Source organism: Poeciliopsis prolifica, unplaced genomic scaffold, assembly GCF_027474105.1.
Source record: "Poeciliopsis prolifica strain line A6 unplaced genomic scaffold, Auburn_PproV2 SCAFFOLD031, whole genome shotgun sequence".
NCBI classification, from domain to species: Eukaryota; Metazoa; Chordata; class Actinopteri; order Cyprinodontiformes; family Poeciliidae; genus Poeciliopsis; species Poeciliopsis prolifica.
Window position 1 is genome coordinate 103,373 of NW_026562406.1, and position 24,986 is coordinate 128,358.

General features: G+C 38.3%; 1 protein-coding gene across 4 annotated transcripts in view; it reads right to left on the reverse strand.

The window, feature by feature from the left end:
• Positions 1–173: 173 nt before the first annotated feature.
• Positions 174–24,986, reverse strand: part of ppp3cca (protein phosphatase 3, catalytic subunit, gamma isozyme, a) — a 33,074-nt gene continuing 8,261 nt past the window's right edge. The window contains exons 2-14 of one of the 4 annotated variants that reach the window (XM_055050697.1): positions 23,775–23,972; positions 21,732–21,856; positions 17,783–17,894; positions 16,618–16,763; positions 16,401–16,540; positions 14,171–14,248; positions 12,198–12,292; positions 11,961–12,086; positions 11,621–11,698; positions 11,028–11,112; positions 9,768–9,865; positions 6,888–6,914; positions 174–4,697 (exon numbers count right to left, since the gene is read on the reverse strand). In XM_055050697.1, coding sequence (XP_054906672.1) covers positions 4,546–4,697; positions 6,888–6,914; positions 9,768–9,865; positions 11,028–11,112; positions 11,621–11,698; positions 11,961–12,086; positions 12,198–12,292; positions 14,171–14,248; positions 16,401–16,540; positions 16,618–16,763; positions 17,783–17,894; positions 21,732–21,856; positions 23,775–23,972 — 1,460 coding nt within the window. In that variant the 3' untranslated portion in view covers positions 174–4,545. The other 3 variants (XM_055050696.1, XM_055050699.1, XM_055050698.1) reach the window with 3 other exon arrangements.

Consider the following 24,986-nt stretch of genomic DNA (forward strand, 5'->3'; position numbering starts at 1 on the left):
AAGTTCAGTCCATTTACTGATACAAAGGCGGGAAGGAAGAGTCAAAGACGTCAAGACTTTTTGTCGGGAGTGGCCAAAATGAGAGGCTGTAAATCAGAGAGACAGTTCAGGTTTGGACTTGTACTGATGAGAGGAAAACAGCTGTGATAACAACATTACCACAGTCAGTCAAATCAATGTTTAGAATTTATTTTATTTCCCCGCCCCAAAAAGTACATGTACCTAAACAAATTCATGGCCTTGCAGGACATATACAATACAGTTCTTGACCCTTTATTACAGCTAACATAAGATTAGATTTTTTTTTTTTTTCAAAACATTCTTAAAGATATGTTTAAGATCTGACAGGAGTCAGTACACTGTATGGCTCACCCTGGAAAGCCTTAAAAACAATTTCCAACATCACAGATATGAACGTAAACCAAAAAAAAAAAAGAAAAACACTTCATTTCCTGGGAGAAGTCCAGAAATCTAACGAGCCGCACTGCAAAAAATAACATGTTCAACAAATAACTCAAGTTCGAAGTCTTGTGTGACTACAAACTTCCTCGCATACACAGGAGTCCTACACACTTAATGTGTAGAAGAAGAAAAAATAAAAACTTTTCTACATCCATTTCAGTTTTCTAACTGAAATAAAAACATTCCCTGTGAATTTATGGCAAGTTTTTCAAATTATTTTATTTTTTTATGAAACCTGCAAATACCAGAGACTGACTGACAGGTAGGAAGGAAGAAAGGAAAAAAGGAAGGAAGGAAGGACACAAAGGAAGAATGAATAGAAATGACAAAAATGCAGGAGGGCAGGAAGAACTGAAGAAAGGAAGGAAAGACAAAGAGAAATAAAGCAAAAAAAAAAAAAACGAAAAAGGACGATGAAGAAAAGACACTGGCCCAGAATGGTGGAAGGTAACAAGGAGTAAAAAACAGAAAAAAATAGAGATAGAAGGGTGGAAGAAAAGAACGTGAGAAACAAGGAAACTGAAAAATGAGGTTAGGCATAGCAGGAACAGATGAATGACAAGACAGCAAGGAAGGAAGAGTTCAAGGACAAACAGAACAAGGGAGAGAAACAGGAAATAAAGGGAGGAAAGACCAGGAAGTGAAAAGGGAAGGACGTAAAAAAGAAAGGCCTAAAGAAGGGTGGAAGGTCGGAAATGACGCCAGGATGGATGGAGAAAAAGCTAGATAGGAAACAAAAAGGACAGACAAGAAAGAATGAAAGGAAACGAGGAACGAAGGACACCATAATGGACAGAAGGACGGACGTTTGGATAAGGTTTTCTTTTTCCATACTAGTTCTGACCAAATTCCAGAAACAGAAGACTACGTGGGAACCCTGCTGATGCTGCCCTTCGTTTTTGTACTTGCTTAAAAAACAGAAGTCGTCAATTTACAGGATAATAGCAAATCTTCAAGCTTATTTGCACCTATCTTGCTAAAAAAAAAAAAAAAAAAAGACAATGCAGTTACAGCCAGGTGTGTTGGAGCACCAGTTTCTTTAGCAAAAAACGGGTTTTAAAGGGCTGGGAGTGACTGTGACCAGAAGACAGAGTGCCTGAAGAGAGTTAGATCACTGAGGAAAAGGGAAAACACACACACACACACACACACACACACACACACACGCTCACACACACACACACGCGCTCACACACACACACCGGGTGTCTCAGCAGGTGTCGATGGCCCGGCCGAGCTAGAGGGGACGTCGAGTTACTACATCTCTGAATCAGCCGTGCTTGAGATGAGGAAAGTACGGCGGAGGCGCTCCCTCCCTTTTATAGCCGCGTCCCTGCTGAGCAGACTGACTCAGTCCATTGTGTCTGTGTGCGGCGGCGTCAAAGTCGTTTGGCGTTTCCAATCTTCTTCTCCTTCTTGTGCCGGGTTCACGGCTATGAGCTAAAAGGAATCGGCAACCTGTATAATCAACATGAGAACAGTGAAACAAAAGCGGAGCACGCCCCAGTTCTGTTTTTAGAGTCTTCAAATGGAACTTTGAGAGTCAAACTGCAGCGGCGCCGTGGAACACGTTTCCAAACGAAGGAGGCTCGCCAGCGTCCACAGCCTCCGGGAATACATAAATATGTCCTTTTGTACGAGAAAATACAGCTATTGTCCTTTTTTTTTCTTTTTTATGAACAGAAGATGCTTTAAAACAGCTTCTAAACAGCTTCTTTAACTGCCTCTTAATATTCAAGTCTTGGATCCAACAGTAGCTGCGTCTCCATTGACCATGTCATTGCGCAATTTGACATTTTGAAAATAAATTTGCTTAATGGAAGCACAGTAATTTTGAAAAAAAAGAAAAGTTTTTCTATCATAAGTTTTGGTGCAGGGATGACAGGTTTTTTTTGGGGGGGGCGGGGAGGCCAAATCGAAAATTGGTTTATTTTACAAAAAACTCAAACTAAAACGCAGTTTCTGCATCATGAGTCACATCAACACCCGGACGTCGCAAACCACAAAGAAGAAGACAGCAGGAAGTGGTTGGAAGATCGCGACATGGCGTGTTTCTGAATGACTTATTGCGATAATGCATTCATTAACTTAGTCATGTGGCATTTTAATTGCGTTTCTTATTTGATAAAAACGCCACAATTTCGAAATTGTGTTTGTTCCGACGTCAGCGGAACATCGACAAAGTTTTGCGCGCATCAGTAACGGAAACGCAGCTAGTGTGACCAGAGCGGGAAGCATGTTGCAGGAGAACCAATGATGCTTTCAGCTGCCATCAAGGCAACAGCGTATGTAACCGATGGCAACTGTGATCGCACGCAAAGTGTCGGTACTTTGTTTCATTTTACCGACACGTCCTTCACATAAACGTCATTCCTGAACAACAACACCGGAGCCATCTTTGGGAAAAAGACAAAGGAGGGTTTCAGTCTCAGAGTATTAAACGATCATTTACATTAAAATTACATTCAAATGACAGACTTTCAATACCGTATTCAAATTCTGTCGTCAGTTTCTGAAGCTTCAAGCCTTTTTTCCCCACCCGACCTCTTTATGGCAGTCTTTGATTAATTACATCAGGAGCAGGTGTGATGTTCAGAGTAATATTTCTAATATTTCAAAACGATGTGGAGTTGTAGGATTAAAGATTTAAAACATCTTTACCATCTAGCATTAGTTCAGTTCCTGCAGTGATCATGGATTCTATTTTGCAGAATGTAGCCCAAAATGTGTACCATTCAGCCTTCCTGTTATCTGCTCCAAGTGTTGCTCTCTCTCGTTCTCCAGCCTGAAGGAAGAACAGACGCCTCTCTAACTAAAACTGTCATCTTTAAAACAGCTTCTAAAAACCTTGAGTGTTTTCATACCTAATCAACCAAAGTCGCAACACTTGTTGCATTTTCATCGATTGGCGCTCACACTGCACCTTATCAAACCATCTAAACCGTTCAGAAAGCTTTTAACCTCCTTGTCTGCAGTGTTGCTGCACCAAGAGCCTCTGAAACGACACAAAAATCTCTAAAGAATACACCGATCGCGACTTCCTTCTTCACAAAATGTAAACAAAATAAAAGTGGTGTCAGATTGTAGTGGTTTTAGGATTTCTCTTTCAGCTTTGGCAAAAGACCACGAGCCTTTTCTCCGCCTCGCATATTTGCTTTTTTTTTTTTTTTTTTCCAGAATGCCCTGCATTTTACTTTCTACTTTTGGAGCAGTCTCCTATCTGCTTGACATTCAGATATGCATTCAAACCGAACCGAGATCGAGGTCAGCAGGATGACCAGAGTTTGTTTTTCTGGTCGACATCGAAGTTCGACTACGCGTCCACACCTCCCCAAATGAACCGAACTTTATGAAAGAAACGAGATGGAGTTTGATTAAAGAAGACTAAACTGGTGTGAACTTTGTAATGACTTCCACTTTAAATTATAACATTACAACAACCTGGTGAGCATGGTGCATTCACTGATCGGATTAAAGATCAGAATTTTTGAATTTCTGTCTGATCAATAACTAGACAGTGAGGTGAATCAGTGCTCTGTAAAGACCGGAACCAGAGTTCAAGACAGTATTTGTCCCTGTCCCTTATTAAAAACTCAAAACAATAATTTAAAAAAGCTACCATGAAGTGGCTGAAACGCCTACATGACAAGAGCTCTATTTGAATCCATTTGTGAAATTCTCCCTTTTTGTAGTTTCACATGAGTTCAGTCAGTTTACATTTACACAACTGTCTTCAACCATTACTCGCTATTAAATAAAACTAACATATATAAACTTCAATAAATAAGATCAGACTGCCCCGGCAGGCTCATCATTCAGTATGTCACGATTTTTTTTCCTTCATCTCCTTCTCTTTGTTGTTCGAAGTGTTTTCCCAGCACTATGGCCTCCGTCAGATTTTATCCATTGAAGCTGCCGACTCTGTGCTCCACGTGAGCAAAAGGTGGACAGACAGTTTCAGCAGAGGAGACTGACAGACGGACGGACGGACGGGTGGACAGAGACGCACACAGAGCTTGTTTTGGGAGCCGGGAGTGGGTCGGTATGGGTTCTGTGAGGATACAGGACGTCCTGCGCCTCCCTCTATCCGTCGGTGCCGTTCTTGCTGGGGGCGTTGGCGTTCACTGCCGTCCCGTCCGGCTGCTGGCCGTCTTTGCGAGGTGGCATCCTCTCGTTTATCCTGTCCAGGCCTCGGGCCTCTTCGAAGTTGCGGATCTTCCTCGTGGGAGAGAAACCTTGAATGGCTGGAGAACAGACAGGGGGAAAAAGAAATAAAAATGGAACGTGAAGAGAAGTCAGAAAGCCCTTAAGTGCGCTGTATCTTGTTCTGAGAAGCTCAACTAAAAGTGGATCTCAGGAAAACAAAGGACAAAACACGGCTTCTGCTTAGCACAGTACACTGGATCTGTGAACACAACACATGCACAAGTAAAAAAAAAAAAAGGACTACTAGAGTTCAAACACCAGTTGGGACAAACCACAACGACAAAACACTCCACATAACGTAAACTTACGGTCGTGTCCCAAGACGGCCGAGGAAACCAGAGAACATGTGCAAATGAAAAGCAAACCAGAGAGGAAATCTTCAGACAAACTTTCCACATGTGAAGTTTTAAACTTAAGGAAACAAAAGCTCAACTAAGTCCTTCAAAATAGTCTTGATAATATCTGTGATGGCGACATATTTGTTCTGACCTCATTCTTCAGACTAATATGATTCCACAGTCTTAGCCGTTTTCCTTCATTTGAGTTAACTAGCAAGACTGCTATGGGTCAATTCTGGCCTTTGGACCATACATGGTACTCCAGTTAACATTAATTCATATTAAATAAGTAATATGAATTAGTTATTCAAGAAATATGTTCCAATAGTTTTCAATAATAGTCAGATAACATACCAAAGACATATTTCTATTGAAAATGTGGTGAAAGGTGAAAACAAAGAATTGCTGGACAAAACGCTACACTTTTTTTTTATGTAAAAGGAATCCCAATAAAGTAACCAAGAGTTACAAAACAAATTAGGCAAAATAATAATAATAATAATTTGAGTACATGTCTGTGTTGATTTTAAGAGTGGGGTCAAAACCGAACCAAACACCATGGATAGGAACAGAAAGCTAAATCTACATGAAGGTTAACTCAAAGAGCACTTCCTGTTTCAAACTCCTGTGAGCACTTTGAAACAGGAAGCTGCATCTCAATGCTGAGGTATAGCTTTAGATTGTGACCCCGGTGTGTTCTGATGCTACACAGAGCCATCCTATCAATGTGTGCGGCTGACTTTGGTTTGTAACATGAAGCATCCTGAGCGGCAATTCCATTCTGAATGAATTTGATCAAAGTGTTTCTCATGCACTGGCCGTCACTACAGAGCTAATGAGGCGGTCAGCGTAGCAACAGCCAAATGGTGTAACGGGATTAGTTTCTGAAAATATCCCAGGCGGGGATGTCCCTGATCTTATATTAGCCCCGTCTAAGCAGGCTTTTCTCTGTGCAGGGAGCCAAACTTGACCAGAAAACAATATTCAAACAGTAAGAGACTCCTCAGCAACAAGGGGCCAGGCAGGTCTCAAAATTCAATCTACAAACACGGACTCTCTGTAACACAGACTGCTCTTTAGAAAACCAGAGATTTTAATTGGCTATCGTTCCACATGATTATATATGATCATCTGTGACTTTGTTTCCATTGACAAAAATGCATCAAAGCTGGAAAAGATTTAAACCTATCAGCATGTATTGCGATGCATTTTTGTTTGGATTAGAAAAATTTGATAAAGATTAGGTGAATACAGAATGCTTCGATGGGGCAGTAGGAATGTACTTTCTAGCCACATAGTGCCATTTTAAGGCAAAATCAAGTAACAATGTTCCTTTCAGTTGTTATAAGGAACAGTGTATATGTCAAACATGACTTAAAATAAAGTTAGCTTTCCAATTTGACGCCTTAAAATGGAAGCTCTGTCACTTTAAGAAGCTCCTGCTCTTTCAGAGACTCTGCCTTCAGGAAGTCATTATGACAACATTTCTGTTAAGCCGTTTACAAACATTTTTGAGAAACAGTCTCAACAAAATGTGACTTATTTAGTAGATATATAATTTGATGAAAATGTGATCAATTAATTACAGACTCAACTGAATCTTTTAATGAAGTCCCACTACTAGTTTTATCAGACCACATTGACACTGTTTTCAAATGCTGGAATATACTGGTCTATTCACACCAGGGTCTGGGTTACTTAACAATGGAGGGGCTATAATCAGTAAAGTATTTCTTACAGCAATATAATAACTAGCAATTATATTACAAAAAAAGACACAAACAAGGAAGAAAAGTCCACATTTGGGGGGTGCTTCTATCTTCATAGGGTGAAAACCACAAACACAAGACACAGACAAGGGATGCGAGTCACACTGCATACCTTTTGCTTTAGCTGCTTCAATGGTAGCTTTGATATTGGGAGTTTGGGAAGGAGGGGAAAAAAAAACTTGAGTCATCAAAGGTGGCTAAAAACAACACATTCGACAGCAAAATCAAGTATCAAGCCTTTCTGAGACAACGAGGAGGGACAAGAGAGCGGCAGGAGTCGTCTTCAAAACCTCTGAATAAAAAGGGTGTGAGGTCATAGTGAAGACAACTGGGACAATGTTGGTGTTAAAGGGTCACGAGGACTTATGTGAGGAGAGCTGAGGGGGGATTTACCTCAGCTCTAATAGTCGGACTGGGAGGAGATGAGCAGGGCGATGGAGCGGGGCGCTCCTACGTTAGCTCCTGTCTGACAAATCTAATCAGATTTTTTTTTCTTTTAAATCTTCATGTTTTACTGAAAAAAATGAAATAAAAATTGGAAAGAGACTGTGCAACCAGATGAAGTATGACTGAACAAAAAGCTGTACCCAAAACTACTGCAGGTGTCAGGTCACACCTCAAGTCTTGATGCTCAATTCAGATTTATTTTCTAAAATCTTTTCTTTTTTTTTTTGCATGGTCCTTCGTGAATCTAATTAAACTCTAATGAGACTTCTGTGTGACGGCATGTGCCTGCTGTCTGAACCTTATTTATTCCAGAATCTGCAGTAAAAATGGACGATAGTAAAGTTATTCAGCTGTATGGAACTGATGGTATCATCACAAGATCATAAGTTGAAGGAAACAAATAGAAAGAAAGTGAAACGAATAGCAATAACTCTCTGTTGATTGCAGATTCTGTAGTGAAGTTTGTCTGGATGTGCAGTCAGAGCTAGGAGTGGTGGGATAGCGGCGTGTTAATGGCTTTAGTGAATCAGACATCTTTCATAAGTTTATCATTATAATTTTCAATCATTCCATACATCTAACTTCTTCTGATGCAGAATTATGTCTTTTGGCAGTGACGTAAAAGCTGGATAAAATGCGACGTTCAGACTGCAGACACTCATAGCTGGTGGCGTTTACCTGCAGTCTGAACCTTATTTATTACAAAGTCTGCTTTTCTTTGGTGATTTTTTTTATTTAGATATGGCATTAACTGTGGTCTGCTGGATACAGGTTCCTTCGCTGAAGGAGAAAATCAAAGATGAGAAAAGAAATTCTCCCTAGTATTTCACCAGATTAGTGTAAACTAAACATTTGAAACACGAATCTGAGCTTTAAGAAAAAACTGACAATAAACCCTGACGTTGAAGTGCCCTGGCTGCTCTGAAAGCCGTGGTGAGCCGAGCTGACATGGACCGTGGCATTCTGTGAAAGGTCACAACATGTGGTTTCTCCTTCGATCGCTCGGCAGCTTCTGTAAGCTTCCAACATGGCCGATCGTGGCTCCCAGCGTGTCCTCTGGCGGCCCGCACGGAGCACTGGCCTTTAGATCAAAGGGTCACCAACCACTTCCAGGTGACAGGCTGACCCGCAAAAACACGGACAACTCCAAAAAACCCTCCACTGCATGGGGCTTGAAACAAAGTTTAGCCAGCGTTTCTTGTCATTGATCTGGAGTCGTTCAAAGAGGTGAGTGGGGGAAGGAAGCTGGCCTTCAACACACAGCATGTCAAAATAAAACCCTTCATTTTGCTTTTAGCTTCTTTTGCAAACGGGTTCATCTGGTAACTGAGAATCATACCTTTCCTGCCTTTAAGTCTAACTGCGACAAAAAACAAAGGTGTATCAAAACATTCTGAAGTCATTTAAGCAGGTCTAGAATTAATAACGTCAGGAAAGTTTACCAAGTATTTACGACTCTTAGGTTTTTCTGCCTTCAATCATTTTACAACCACAAACTGCTGTATAATAATTAAATGGCAGTTTGGTTCAAGTCTAGACTTTGACTGGACCATCCATGAGTCGTGTCATGTCAAAACGTGGCTATACTTTTTGAAATAGTGAACCTCCTGGTTGTTTAAATAATTTTCTCCTCTACAGGTTCAGCTGGTCGCCCATGTTTTCTCCCTCAGTCTCAATCGTTTCCCACCTCTAATTAGATCAGAAGTCTGCAACTCTAAAGAATCATTTTTACCTTAAAGTCTTCTAATGATGCGTTATTGGAAGACTTTAATAATACATAAGCACCAACTATAAAGTCTTAAAAAAGCCAAACATAAAAAACTCACATAATTAAACACACCATACTTAGCCTGATTGAGGTCAAAGTAAAGTCTGTTGGCTCACCAGCTATATGATACACTAGGGAAAAACTTGATCTATATCAATAAACATTACTTAGTTCTTAAAGGGACCCAAACCCAAATACACAACATTTAGAATCCAATTCTTAAACACGGAACCCAAATGTGTTTCCCTGTCATGTAAATGAGATTAAAAATACATGAAAGTTTGTGGTTGTACTGTGACAAAATGAGGAAAAGCAAAGTTCTTCTGCACTCAACAACATAATTAACACTGATCCTTTTGGTAGGAATACTATTCACATTTTGGTATTTACACTTATTTACTAAGTGACACTGTGAGTGGCTGCCAAGAAATATTCTCCCACATCTAGCAGCAAACACTTGCTATATTAGTACAGATTACATAAACAATATCACAGCTTGAGCCGGGCTGAAGTGGGCTTTGTTAAATAAGGACAAACGCAGGCTTTTCCATTTTCCTCTATCTTTATGCTCACAAGGTTTAAAAAGTATTCAGCCTCCTGGATGTTTAACTCTTTTTACTGATATCACAAATCAAACATGATCAACAAAATGTGTATTTGACAAAAAACAGTTAATGACCAAGTGTGAGACTTTTTGATATGACATTTACCAATCTACCTTGAAGGGTACGTTTCTGCAGCACAGCAGCTAGCTAGTCTGAGTTAGAGTGAACTTACCGCTCTGTAAAGTCTGCTTCCCCCCGGACAGCACTCCCACTGGAAGAGTTCCAGTAGGGGTGAGGCCTTTCAGCGTTAGCACACTCTCACTCTCCTCCCTAAAACCAAGCAAAGAGACACAAAAAGGTCACTTTGCAGTGAAGAAGGATGCAGAAAGACGCAGAGACAGCAGACAGTCCTGAGGTCAAAAAGTCAGTCATCAGGGGTTAATGACCCCTGCACCTCCTCGTAGAAAAGTCACATTGCACTGAAACCAAAAATGCTAACATGTGTCCAGGTTAACTTGTGAAGCTGAAGCAGTGTTTTCAAGGGCTGATTACCAGAGTTTCACAATGATTTTGATTCACATCTCTGCTCTTGCCTTCCCCATTTAAAAATGTTACACATAAAATCTAAGATTTGGATGAATTGTAAAAATCAACCAAAAGTAAAATTTGAACGATCTTCGAATTGGAGCACTCTTGCATGTGCTCTATATAAACGATTGTCGCTGTTGTACATTTTTGGTTCATTTCTGCTAATGTGTTAAAGGCAGAGCTAATTTCTTTTTGTGCTACAGCAATTTTGCTAAGTTTGAAAAAAGTAACTATCTGTTTCCCCTGAATTCATTTTTCCAGATAAATCCTAACACGCACATTTACTTGATTGTTTTGTACGCTTGTGGTGTTGATTATCGACTGCTAAGACTGCAGTTCTGTTTTCTCTGACCAAGCGCTCTGTTTTAACCAGAATAACTTTTTTTCAGACATAGACAATATCTGAACATAAAGACAAAGTAGATGGAAATTAGTTTTTTGTTCTAAATACTTGGAAGTAGAAATATATTTACAAAAAATAATAAAGAAGCATATTATACCAATATATTATAATATGTATATAAAAAAATCAACCTGGGACCAGGAGTTAAAGGCATGTTCCAATTGCACACTTCCTGGTGTGCAATGACAAATTTGATCTCGTTGAGGTTGATGTGTTTTTAACACATGTCCTGACACATAATGGGTTTCATCATGGTTGAAGTTAGCACATTAGCACTAGCTTATGCTATGTACCTCAGTGGTATGGCTCGTTAGCAATAGCGTGACAAATGTTTGTGATTAGTGCTTTAAGGTTAGGGAAACAAACCTTTTAATTAGCACTGCCCACCACTGTCAACAGTGTATTTTAAAGAAACCACAGGACTGATTATGATCCATATCTAGATGCAACAACGTAAAATTTCAAACAAACAAAAGTAAAGCACTGATCGGAGAATCAGACCTGAGAACTGAGAAAACTCGTGCCATTTTTCCCACGGCACGAATCTTGTTCCGGATCACCTCCTTGCGCATTGCCGATGTGCCACCTGGAAACAGTGCAGACAGTGCAACGATTATTTACTCCCCGCTCTAGAGATATTCTGCTTACACCAATTTGTGAGATGAAAACATAGATGAGCGGCCTAAGAGCTGCAGAAGAGCTCTAAAAGATGTCAGGTAAGTTTTGTTTTTAATTTAATCACAAGAAACACTGAACAGTTTCTGTGGTGTTTTTTTTCCTCCTCCAGATAAAACCATCAACTCAGTGCTGACACTTCAAACTCAGCTTTAAAAGGGTCAAAACTGATTTGGCACTAATGACAGAATGGCCATGTCAGCTTCACTAATGAACAACTAAAAGACTGACAGAACCCAAGTAAGGATCTAATAAGTTGTGATGTCACCTAAATCTCTTCTTTTGGGCCAATTTACTGAAGGCTAACAATTGAAATATTACCAGCTTGTTTCCATTCAGGCCAATAGGGAACAAAATGGCCAAATTCAGAGGAAATTGACAGTTTGTTCTGCTGAATGTCATTTTTGTCATTAGGTTACCTTCATACAGGTCATCTCCTTCTGACATGAGCTCATCATCAGAGCAAATGTTTAATACATTCACCAGCATCTCGGTCACTGCGAGAGAAAAGGCAAATTCAGATGTAAATGATTAAAGTTACATTTTTCAACTATAAAATGATGTTTTTTAATCAACAGTGAAATGGATTAAGCTGGAATATTTTGCAACAGCTTTCAGGCAAAACAGAAAATCAATGTCGATGTCCAAAAAGTAACAAAAGTAATCAAAACTAAAACAAATGTCTCAATATGAAAACTTTTAAAAATGTAGTTTTTCACGTTTAAATGCATTTCTTTGCCTCCTCATTTACAAACTCACCTTTCTCTCCAACAAAAGGCAAACTCCATGTGAAGACATCCATGAAGTTGGGCAACCAGTAGGGGTGGGGGGAGCAGTTGAACTGTCGGATGTTCATCACATTGTTCTCATATTTTAATACAGCAGCTGAGATGAACATAAAGTACAGCAGGAGTCAATGCAATGACTAGAATTGAAAAAATAAAGATAAAAAATAAACAACAGGAAAAAGACAAAACAAAAAGAAAAGGTTGAAACCTTTGTTGTTGTAGACGTCTAAATAATTTGGAGCTGAAAAGATTGTGATTAATGATGGGAAGCCCGTAGTCTGGCTTTTTCTGTACATCCTGTACCTGTTGGGGAAAAAACAAGAAAGTCAGATCATCAGTTCACCAAGCCGGAACATTTCACATACTGCTGTAATCTTTTCACATGAAACCGAAACAACTCAATGGGATTTAATGTGAGAAGATAAATAAAAAGCATTTTTTCTGTTTATTAAAAAATAAACAGCTTCTCTTTGCAAAAATGACAAAACGTCTTGAGATAATTAGCAAAAACGGTGAAGCTTTCTTTTTTAAAGGTCATGTAACATTTGTGGATTAAACATACATCTGGATCTGGAGCCTTTAAATGGATTGTAAAGGCTCCAGATCTCTCCTGTAGAGTCTAAAACTGGGCCGTTTATGTTGATTAAGTCTCCTATACACAAATCTCCTCCACCACAAGAGTAGAGCCCAGCATGTGATCAACAGCAGTGAAATCAGACCAAACAGGCATCAGTGTCAGACTGTTCCATACAGGTTATGATGTAAAAGCCACAGACTGGTATTTTAAACTGTTTGGAAATGTTTAGGTAGAATGGATTTTTCAGAAAGGCAAACGGGGTGGAGAGGCTCCTTCAATCCAGTTAAAACTCGCTATTTAGCACCGTCTGATCAGCACAACTATGGTAGCTATTGATGCAGCTTATCTGCTCCATTTAAACTTAAAACTTATGAAAAATCAAGAATGCATACAAATGTATTACTTCACTTGTCAACGTAATACATTTTGCTGGATGATACATTATCCCAGAGGCAGTTACTGTAATGAACAATAATGTTGTTTTGAGATTATCTTCAAGTTATGACAATTGTACAATAATACAGAAACACATTCTCAGATATAAACGTTAAATTTTGATGAACATTTGCCACTGGAATTGGACGACATTTTAAATATACAAAATAAATAAACAAAGTAATAGAAATAAATAAAACAAAACTAGAACATTTCTGCGGAAATTTAAAAGTGTTATGCTTTAACCTAACATTCTGAAGGTGAAAATTAGCAACAATGCTCAGGTGAACTAAAATGTAGTCAATAGCATGTGGAGTATCATTATTATGTTGACTAACATGGACTTACTCCATTTACAGTAGAATGCAGATATGAGTGTAAAATTAGCTCAAAATGGCAACAGATGCAGCGGCTCCCTTTTGGAGATCAACTCGCACATTTTGATATAATTATGCTATTGGTGGGCATGCAGCGGTTTGAGCCACACGAATGTGGTCCTTGCACAAAGTTTTTCACCCTTTTTGTCGCCATGGTAAGTCGAAACACCAAAAGTAAATGTGACAGGTGAATTTGGAAAACTTTTATCATCCAAAAAATGCTGAATCATGCAAATGGAAATTATTGATTATGTGATTATTTATTATGTGATTAATTGATTTATTGTTTATTGTGATAGGCCTGCCTACTACATAAATTAAGGAGTGAAAATATATTTTAAAAGTTTGATTACTTTCTCTCTCCATCTCCATGGAGATGATGAAAGCGGAAGTCTGCACCTCCTTTCAGCTAAATTTGTCCATCCGTTATCAGTGTGTGTTAAAGAAAAGCTGCAACAATTAGCTTGGTAATTGAATATTCTAATGAATTATTCTGATGATTGAGTAATTTGATGAAAAAAAAACTAAAGGAACTGGCTTATTCTAAAGATTTTTCTTTTAATTTTTAATTAAAATGAATTAATAAAATGCCTGATATTGTCACACTTTCAAATTTTTGACTTCCAGACAAGTTTGAAGACCTGCTAATTTTTCTTTCAACTTACAACCAATGCAACACTTTGCACGGCTCTACCACATGTAATCCCTTGTAACACTCTGAAGCTCGAGGTTAACTCGTGACAAAAGGTGAAACAGTGTGAGCGCGTTTCAAAGGCACAGCATAGAACTCACCCTGCATCCTGCGCTTCATGGGCTCTTATTACTGAGAGCAAGTTATTATTTACCAAAAAGTCACAAACTGCTGCGTAGCTGCAAAGGAAGAAAAGAACAAAAGAAAGAAAAGAGGACAACGATGTCATAACATTAAAAAAAAGGTCAAAGCTTTTCACAAATTTAAAAGCATTACATGAAACAACATAATACCGCTTGAAATCAATTACCTGACTGACTCTTTACAGCTGCTAGTTATAAAACATATCCGTATCTCTTGATTATCATATTATAAAAAGAACATAAACTGTTACTTCAGAGCTTTGGAAAAATGATAAGCATATTTTATTCAATATATTTTTTTCTTGTTCAAATTACTGATTTATATCTCTGAAAGTGACTGGTTATGTTTTTACCCAGAAAATGCCACATCTCCAGTCTGTGGCTGACTATTACTGACCCATTTTCACTAAATATACAGAACAAAGTGCATCTGTTGACCTATTTGTGAAGCCCTGCTGAATGTGCATACTTCGTCTGGAACCAACCTTCTTAATAGGTGTGTGCAAAAAATAAAAATAAAAAAATTATTCACATAAGAATTGTACGGAGCTCCTAGAGGGACTTGGAAGGAAAAATGGATTGCAGTGCGCATTGGACACCTTCTCTTTCTGAAGAATGTTTTTTGTTTTTCTGCAATGTTCCATAAAATCACAATTCTCACTTATTAATGTCCCCAAATAGATTTTAAAACATAAAGAAATGAAACAAATTTGCCGTTTGTTGGCCTCCATTTTGTAACTATGTGGGAGCTTCTGATGTTGCCACGCAGACGGTACTGGAACATATGCATTGTGCTGAAAGCACCACAATAAACAAGAAACTACAAAATAAAAAGGAAAAAAAGAGAGGGATTCATCTGGAATCGTCTTCGTTGAAGGCAAACATTTTGATTCATTTTGATTTTTACAGAACCTCCAGAAAGACCGAGCTAGATATGAGGTTTCTCTCGCAAAATGAACATTGGGCACTTCAAGAACACAGCAAATGCTACAGCTGAGCTGAGGTACCCCATATTGTCAGTGGTGGGATGTAACAAAGTAAGGACTTAGTTCCAGTATTTAAGTACATTTTTCATGCATCTAAATTTTTCTTAAGTAGATTTAATAGTGGGTACTTTCGACTTTTACTCCATTACATTTTACAGTGAGTATCTGTACTTTCTACTTCGCTACATTTCATAAAGCGTTGCGTTACACGTTACATCCAAGTCAAATCTCGCCATCTTTGATTTGTTCGTTACTTTGAAAGTCATGACTGTCCGCTGAACCACTGCAAAGCCCCAGAATTTGTCAGATATCCAGATCATTTTAGTCAGGCTCTCCCTGTCCTTCCCGGATTATCTGTCCCACTGTGTCTTTTTTAATGTCAAGGTAATATATGTGCTGTGAATGACGTCAAGTTTCATGTTGCACGGCAACAAACTCCAAACATGAAGAATAATATGGACAGCGCAATAAACGTGAAAACAGCCAAGAACAAACGTGCCCATAAAAGCGTACAACTAAATTTATTAACATATATATATTTATATATATATGTTAATAAATTTATCCAAACTTTTTATCATGCAGGTTTTAAGAAAAAGATTAATCTAATTATCATTTAATACTGTTCAACAGAGGGCTGGGTTGTTTCAGCTCTGATTTTTGTATCCACTGACAAAGTGAATGTGGAGCGTTTATCCAACGCGGTGACAAAAAAAAGTACATACTTTCAATTCTTCTCTGAGTAACGACATAGACTGTCAAAAGGCTAAAACCTATACTGTATCTTTGTGACACTTCGCTAAAGAAAACCTGAGAAAGCAGGGAGTCGTTTTACCAAAGCATTGATTAATATTTAAAACTTAATAGATTGAACAAGACATCTTGTCATTCTGCCTTGCAAAGCAGACGGGGGTAGATCATGAGGATACATCACACTGCCATAGATTAAACCAAAGATCTTTGTGATAATTGTTTTGAATCAAAAATCGATTTGGAAACAAATCGTGAGACAACAACAGATTTGTAGCTTCTTTTTAATGAGTAAACCCAAACTTCAGAAAGCACCTTTTGAAAGTTCATCATCAAAATATCTATCCATTACAGTTTATACCTGGTCTTTTACTAGGTTTTATTTCTTAGAAAAAATGGGTTGTTTATTTCACAAAAAAGCTGTTTAGTGTGCAGCGAAAGAACCAAAATACCTGAAAAAGTACGAGCAGCCTCGGACAGAGTTGTGATTGAAGTGTTCGGATGTCTTTTCGCTGCCGTAGTCCTCACCAGGGTCAGCCCAGATCAGGTCACACATCGGCCCAAACGCTGGTGGCTCTTTAAATCTATCTAACTATTGAACACACATAGATAGATTTGATATATTGGTGGGACTTGGACTGAACAACGATGGGATGGTAGACCACTGACTTTTCTTATGTCGTCTAAGCAGTTGATTTCTGGCGAGAGTCCCCCGTGAACACACAGGAACTGCTGGTTGAGCAGGGCAGCGAGTGGCAGGCAGTCGAAGGCTTCCATGCAGGCGTCATATACCCGCTCAGAGTATTTGATTTTACCTGCCAATAAATACATGACGACAAATCACAGATTACCGATTAGGTCAGGAGGAAGTCGGCCTTTTAGGGAGCAACAGAACCACAGCAATTTGATGTACATGATTAACACTGGAGGTGAAAAAAACTGAATTTGGAAATCTCATTTAGTAACTGACTGTATAACTTTAGGTGACTTTAGGACTGACCACTGCTTTAAATCTAGCTATTTTATAATTTAAATAAATTCTTAAATGTAAGTGAAGTACTTGCCTGCCCCTGTTGCCAGGCAAGTACCTTGTGAATAAATCAATCAAAAGGTTTGTGCCGGTCATGGAAAGTCTGGAAAGTCACTGGATTTCATTTTTCACTTTCAAGTCATGAAATGTAATTTCTCTGGCGTGCATACAGCAACACATCAGAGGTGTCCACATATTCATGTAAATTGTGCAAACTAGCTACTTTGTCCTGCGTGTCAGATGTTTACAGCGTTTCTCAGAGGAGCATCTCTTTAACCACTGGTGTCCAAATTAAAATATTTGCACTCAGTTTAATTTATCATGCAATTAATTGCTTATTGTGACAGACTTACACATCAGCTTTAAGTACATGAAGACAAAACACACACATTCACACACACACACACACACACAGCTGCTGCAGATTGAACTCAGTCGGTGTGCAGCTCTACTGAAAAACAGTGTCATGCTCCGCTGCTTTTCATTCTCCAGCAACATGAAAAGGAAAGTTGTCTCTTCCGTTGGGACGCTCATGCTGATAATCTGTCAAAACTTCAAAACTGTTTATTTATTTACTTAACCAGGTGTGTTGCTTCAGAACAAATTCTCAGCTTCAACAACGACCCAATCAGAAGAAAATGAAAATATCAGCAAACAGAATTCAAACATGCTAGTCCTAGTTAAAGCTTGTTAGCCGATAGGTCAGCAGGTGCCACAATTAACTAGCTACTATGAAGTGGTACGAAGTGTGTAAGAGCACACTAGTTTGCCTAGCCTTGACATGGAGGAAAGTGGTGCACTTACATTCCTGTTTGAAGGTGAAGTACTCGGTGAGGTGCCGGCACTCGTGGTTCCCACGCAAGAGGAAGAGCGTAGTGGGGTGGTTGATCTTAAGCGACCAGAGGTAGAGAACGCACTGCAGAGAGACATGTTGGGAAAGTGGAACAGGGGCATTTTGGGCATCAGGTTCATTGTTATGCTCTGAAGACTAAATATTCAAGACATAGTTATTTATTTGTCAGACACCAGTGGTGAACAAAAACAAATTGTACAATTTCTGCCACCAATAGCTTCAATTCCACTCACCAAGGAGTTGCGGAAATTGAAAATAAATTTGTTCAATAGAAACGATTTAGAGAAAGTTGACGTTTCTCGATAAAAAAAAAAAATAATTGCACTAGAATGAGGTGGTTTTTCAGTCATACCACAACAGATCTATTTCGTAAAACTGCATAGAAAACACTTATCGGATCACACGAGTCACGTGATCTACAGTCGGATGCTACTACTGGCAGAAACGACAAAAAAGGCGACAATGATGGTTTGTTCTGGTTTTCTTTGGACCAATGAGTCCGAAAAGCTGGATCCACCAGAACCCTCATGGCATCGCACAGTTCAGAAAAAGTAGTGTCATTCCAACATGTTGTAACTATGAAATCCCCAAAATGCCACATACGTAGTCGCTGCTACATAAAAGGAGTGAGTCGCTCCAATGCCTGAATAAGACTTTGACGTCTCCTCTGATTGGCTGATAGGATGATGAACGAATTGTGTAATTGTTTATGTCTGCCACTGCCATGATTTTTAATGACTTATCGTATGAGCAAGCTTATTCACGTGATTTTAATTTAATTTCTCATTTAATGGAAACACTGCAATCGCGAAATAGCGACAAAGATATGTGCACATTGTTTCTATTGCCCTTCATACTTTGCCACTAGGACAGTATTTTGTTCTCTACTATAACATTTCACAAGGATGAGTACAGAAATGTTTTTTTGGCCATTCAAGCTTGGCCAACCAGAGTCCTGGTTTCTCGCTTATCTTTGCTTCTCTTCAGCTCAGCCCACAGATTTTCTACAGGTATTAGGTGTGGGAACACAGCAGACAGTTTATTTTGAAAATCTCCCAGCACTTCAAACAGTTCCTGAAGCTTGTCATCAGATACACAAGCCTACAGTGGTTATTTTAACAAAAGTAAAATGTAAACAAATCTGTTCAATTTATTTTAAAAGGGTGACTGTTGCTGCCATAAACAGCCAAAATTGTATGTTGTTTATAGAAATACACTATTGATTAATTTGTAATCAAGTTAATTGCAGGAATGTAATTAATTCCTTAATCTCAAATAATTATATTTCAATCAAAAACTGCAATCAAAAGTAAGCGACATTTTCCATTCCAAAACCATTTTTGTTGATACATTATAGAACAAACATACATGAGCTCATCAACAAAGATATTTATTGTTTTTAATCTGTTTATTTTGATTATTCAACCATCAGATTGGTGCTTAGTGGTGTTATACAAACCCATCTTTTAGGTGTTACTGTGACTTTCTTGAAAACAAATCTATCTTTAGAAATGCCATTAGCATTGGGAACACCTCTGCTGCTGCTCCATGTTTAGCATTGAGATTCTATTTTAGTCTTTAATAACTTCTTTTAGTACAATTCCAACACAACAATAGTCTTTTCCAGTGTCCCCTCTGATGGTTTTGGAAAGAAAAATCGACCCAATGTACCCAGAGAAGCAGCTTTATTATCCATCGCAGAAATGTGCGACTAGAATGTTTTCGGCAGAAACATTTGTATTAATTCTGTTAAAAAATTTAAAAAAAGTTGTGAGTTTCTCAAAATTATCACGTTACAATTTCCATCCCTATCTTTATAAGAAAAGAAAATGAATTTCCCATGCAAGATTGAGTTTTTTCTTAATTTTTCAGAATGAGTGGCTTAAAAGGTGAATTTATCTTAAACCTTCTTCACCTAGAGTGTGAGAGCTGATTTTGTGATGTAAAACATAAAACCTATTTATCCCAGAAGAAACCAAAATATAAGAAAGTCCTGGAAGTCACTACTAAAATAACAAACTTTAATAAATAAATGACAAACAGTTCGAACTACCAACATGTGGAGGCAGGTCTGACCATACAAACAATAATTTGTTGATCTGCCACCAACTCAATTCATATTAGAACCAATAATATGTTTCCTCTCAACACACAAGAGGTCCCAATTAAAAATAAGAAAGAAGAAAATAAAGAAAGAGCAGAGCAACATTTACAATCCAAATGAGGCAGCTTTCTACTCCGAGCTCAGACAAGGCGCCGTTCAATAGCTGCCACTTGTCACTCTCAGCCCACTCCTTTAACATGCACACCAACCAGAGCCAGCTATTAAAGTCGCTGGAACAAGATGCCAAGGAAACAAGAGCCAGCAGGTGTGTACTCACGTAACTGACAATGTTCATAAAAAGGAGAGAGGGGCCTGAGGGGGGGCAGGGTACAACAAGGTTTTCTTTTCATGTCGGTCATAAGGAAGAGAATCGGGAGGGGACGTTTCTGGAAACGTGTTAAGGGGGCTGTGGGCGTGGAGGCATGTGCTTTAATGTGAGATTCTCTGTGTGTGATGCACATCAGCGTTATGTGCAGAGGCAGAGCTAAAAGCTAACAGCAACAGACAAATTCTCAGAGGTTAAAGGGGAATTTTCTCAGTTAAGATAAGAGGAAGAAGAAAAGAGAAAAAAACCAAAGCTCTAACATGCTCTGAATGTTAGACTTTTGGAAAACTGCTGGCCTTCAGCGACAATGCAATGCTCGACGAGACAAAACCGGCTCCTTGTTACCAAGGTAACTGTGTCCTGTAATGCTTCCCACTATATCCATCTTATTAGCGTTCATGTGATGGTGAAGAACACAGCCTTACAGTAAGGAGAAGCTGCCACCTTTCCTCCATGTGGCAACTCTCTAACTCTCTCCTCTCCCTCAGCAGATATCAATGTTACTGCAACGAGTCCCTAATTAGAAGTCAGCTGACCTCGTCTGATGGCAGCATTATGCTGCTAAATGCAGACCAGAGCAACCCTGATCATAATGCCATGGAAACAAACTTGCAGAGTGGGCAACTGGTGACCTTATCAGTGGTAAATGTGACCATTTCCACTTTCATTCCCATTTCTAAAAGGTTTCAGGCAGACCTCGTTGCTAGCCTTAGAAAGACAATGTTTTTTTTGAACAGCAAAAACTAAACCTACACTACAGAAAAATTAGAGACTACCTTATTTAAATTTCATTACCAATGTGTCCTTTAACATAATGCATAGAGCCTATTCATATAAAAAGCATGGCTTAAGCGATCATGATTAATTGATTATAGAAATAACCGTCAAATAATTTATTAATCCATTTATGATTAACTTGGAGTGTATAGACTCAAAAAAGCCCATTTGCTGAAGAGTTGTAATTTTGCCAAAATTGTACAAAAATATACAAATTTTGCATTTAGATACATATTTTTAAAAAAGCACCTTTGTGTATAAATTCTTCCTAGAGAAATCTCGACAAGTGGCAGTTTTAGATTCACCTGGTTCAGATTATGGAATCAAATCTCTTACTGAGCACATTTTGCATCAAATTATTGATCAGTTACTCAAATAATGAACAGATCAGCCCTACAATGAGCTGATGTAAAGTCAAGTAGAAACAGATGAGTTTTCCATATGACAGAAGTTTGTTTTAGTTTCAACAAATGATGAAGCGTTCACGAAAGGACTGCAGACAGAAGTTTCAACCATGGTACAGGAAGGAGGATTCTTGACTAAGAATCCATTTAAATTTGGCAGACAAAAACTGCTTTGAGTTGATTGATATATAATATTAAAGCACACAACTGCTACCTTGATTCACAAAAACTTATGGAACTTATTGATATGCATTGACCCCCTTATGAATTGTAATGTGATTCTAGCTTACCTCGATACTGAAATAACCTCGATCCACATAGTCGCCGAGGAACAGGTACCGCGTGTTACTGGGAGAGCCTCCGACTTCAAACAACTTCATAAGGTCAAAGAACTGTCCGTGGACATCGCCGCACACTGGAAAGACAGAGCAAGCCTTCAGAACTGAATTGTTGTCTTAGGGCCAAAGAGAAGCCCTAAGAGAAGCTTTTCAAAAGGCTTAAAATTTTTTTAAAAAAATAAATAAAAAAATTACTTTAAAAATATGCATTACATTGCTTTTTAAATATGCAATAATAATTTTTTTGTTAAACCTGCCTACTTTTTTAATAGATGTCAACACATTTATTCAACACAATTTGGTGTGAGATGTAGATTTTTAAATGTGCCATTATCAATAATTTACTTAAAAATGGTCTCAAAACAACAATATTATCAGTTATTGCAATAACTTCTGGAATAATTTACCGTCCAGTAAAAGTTGTTATCCTAACAGGCCTACTGCTAAACGAGCGTCACTAATAATTATATATTTCCTATGCACAATTTCAGAAACTATAAGGGAAACACGATAAATTAGCTTAGCCAATGCGTACCAACAATATTCTGCAAGATACTCGTCTTCTTTCACTGTATCATCTTTCTCCAATTGACTTGGATTTCTTCCAACTACCAGCAAGTAAACAACAGTCATTCTACTGCGGCCAGCTTGCTAGATCCAGTGACTTTTCACACACAAAAAACGCAAAACGGGCAAAATCGGAACTGGCTAGTCAGACTTTTTAAACATCGGTGGAGAAACTGCAATTGCTGTTCAAGTTCTTGATAAATTATGTCAACTACAATACAGTGCAGAATGAAACACATTGAAATCAATAAGTCGATAAATGACTGCATGTAAAACACTCTGAAAGTGCTGCTTTTAGAGGAACTGAACTTTGAATCTGTCAGAATCTCCAAAAGCTTTTCAGAGTTTGACACCATCAAACTTCATCAGATGAAAATACATCCCATTACCTCAGATTACACAGATATCTAAAAATCTATCAAATTAAAATTGTCATCCTGAAGTCAAAGTGCACAATACTGCAATCCAAAGCAACGCACTGGAAGCAACATCTGCTTGGATATCACAGTTCAAGAGCCTTCCATTAACTTCCATTAACTCTGCACTACAAGTTAGCTAACCTGGTATTAAATGACCTCTGTGTATCATTATAAGTATTTTATATTTGGTACAATTTTGTTTTGAGAATGAGGCTCCATCTCAGTGAGATTACCAATATAGAAGAAGAAATAAACAGAAATTAATTTGATGCAGATGAACTTTTTCTTTCAAACTTTTGCGCTTTCTTCAATTTCGTTGTAAATGAGACAACAAATATTCACCGACTTGATCTAAAAAGCAGAGCCAAGTCTGCATTTAACTTTTTTATTAAACTTATTTAAATAGCGTGAATAAAGACAGTGACCCAAATCATGTTGCTGTTGCTGAGAATCGTCAATAAAATAGAAATCAGTCGACTCCTCCCTCCGCATCAAAAGAAAGGGACACTTTCTTTTCATGTGGCAAACTTTTAAAAACCCTCTCTATGTTTTAAATGTGACAATTTAAATCCTTCCCCACAAAAATTGCAACTTTATTAGCTTCACTAAAATATTTCATTTGCAGTTTATTGTTCATTATGTAAGTAAAAATATCACTATATTTTGGGGAAAATTAAAAAAGACAAATGTTTTTATTTTGTTCCCCAAAAGCATTTGGGTCACATGGCCAAAAGGTTCAACTGCAGGTCAAAGTTCAGGACCAATTCTAGGTGAGGTTTGTGGCTGTGACATCTTAGACATAAAACTGACATAGACATACCTCTACAAGATCTGAAGCTGCACTTTTCAGATTTATATTGTGTATATTGTGCGTATTTCCATTTCGCACAGTTCTGTCTTTCCATATATAAAATTCAAGAGAAAAACTTCAGAAGGTGTGAATACTTTTACGGCTTTGTGTAAAGTTTGCATCAACCACGTACAGGCTCTGCTCACTGTGCTGCCTTACCTGTTATGGGCGCCTCGACCTCCAGCATGCACTTCTCCTGGCGCAGGATGTTGGCCCCGTCGTTGATAATCTTCAGGGCCACGTCCTCTTCCACGCGGCCCTCTTTCACCAGGTGGTTGCGGAGCAGCTCTGCATTGGGCTTTCCGTCTTCAAACAGTTCTTTTGTCGTTAGCTTATGCTGTGGAGGGTACGGCACAACTGGAGGACAAAGAAAACAGACGTTATTATAGTGAATATGTACAAGGAGACTGCTTTGAGCCCTGAAACAATCCGCAAATTTACAGAGAAATAACAAAGAGTGCATTCTGCTAAAAAAAAAATAAAAAATTACAGTGCCTGTTCATTACTGATGCAGCTTTTTCATGGAAACTCTTAAAACACCTATGCCATTTTTAAAACACTATTAGAAATGCATTAAAAGATGCACATAAACAACTTATTTTATTTCACACAGGAAAATAAACTTTTTATTGCCTAATATGCAAACAATGCATCTGCAGATAAAAGATCAACATGTGAAAAAGTTAAACATTTCTGCTGAAATGAATATCTATACACTGTAGAGCTGATCTCATGATTCATTTTGGATTAATTGATAAATAACTGATAATTGTTAAAATTGTTCTATGCTACATTTGGGCTCTATTAACTCTAGAGCTGCAACTAACAATTATTTTAGTAATAGATTATTCTACTAATCAGTGGGTGATTAAGAAAAAGGTTAAAAGCAAAAGGTTAAAAGCAAAACTAGTTAAATTAGTTGAAAATTATTTCAATAATCGGTATATCACGATTAATGCGATTAATTGTTAATTAACTCTACAAAATTGCAGTTAATCACAGATCGTAATCTGAACTTGATTAAGTTCGAAACTTGAACAAACAATCCAATCCATCAAACTTGTAAAAAAAAAAAAAAAAAAAATTGCACATTTCCATCATAACCGTCCAGAAGTGGAGAGGCAAACACTTCATGTTCCGTCCAGGTGAGGGATGTGAAAAGCATACACACACACAAACTGACCCCATACCCCTGTAAGGTAAGCTGCTCTGCACCACCTACACAATCCTTTTACTGCCATCACAAAGGTCAGCGCCTTCGAAGCTCAGGCCCGAGTGTTTCATGATCAAAAAGCTGTTAAGTGCACAAGTAAAACTGAACAGCCTGACGGAGAAAATTCCAGCGTTGGGATGGCGGTGCACTTACAGCTC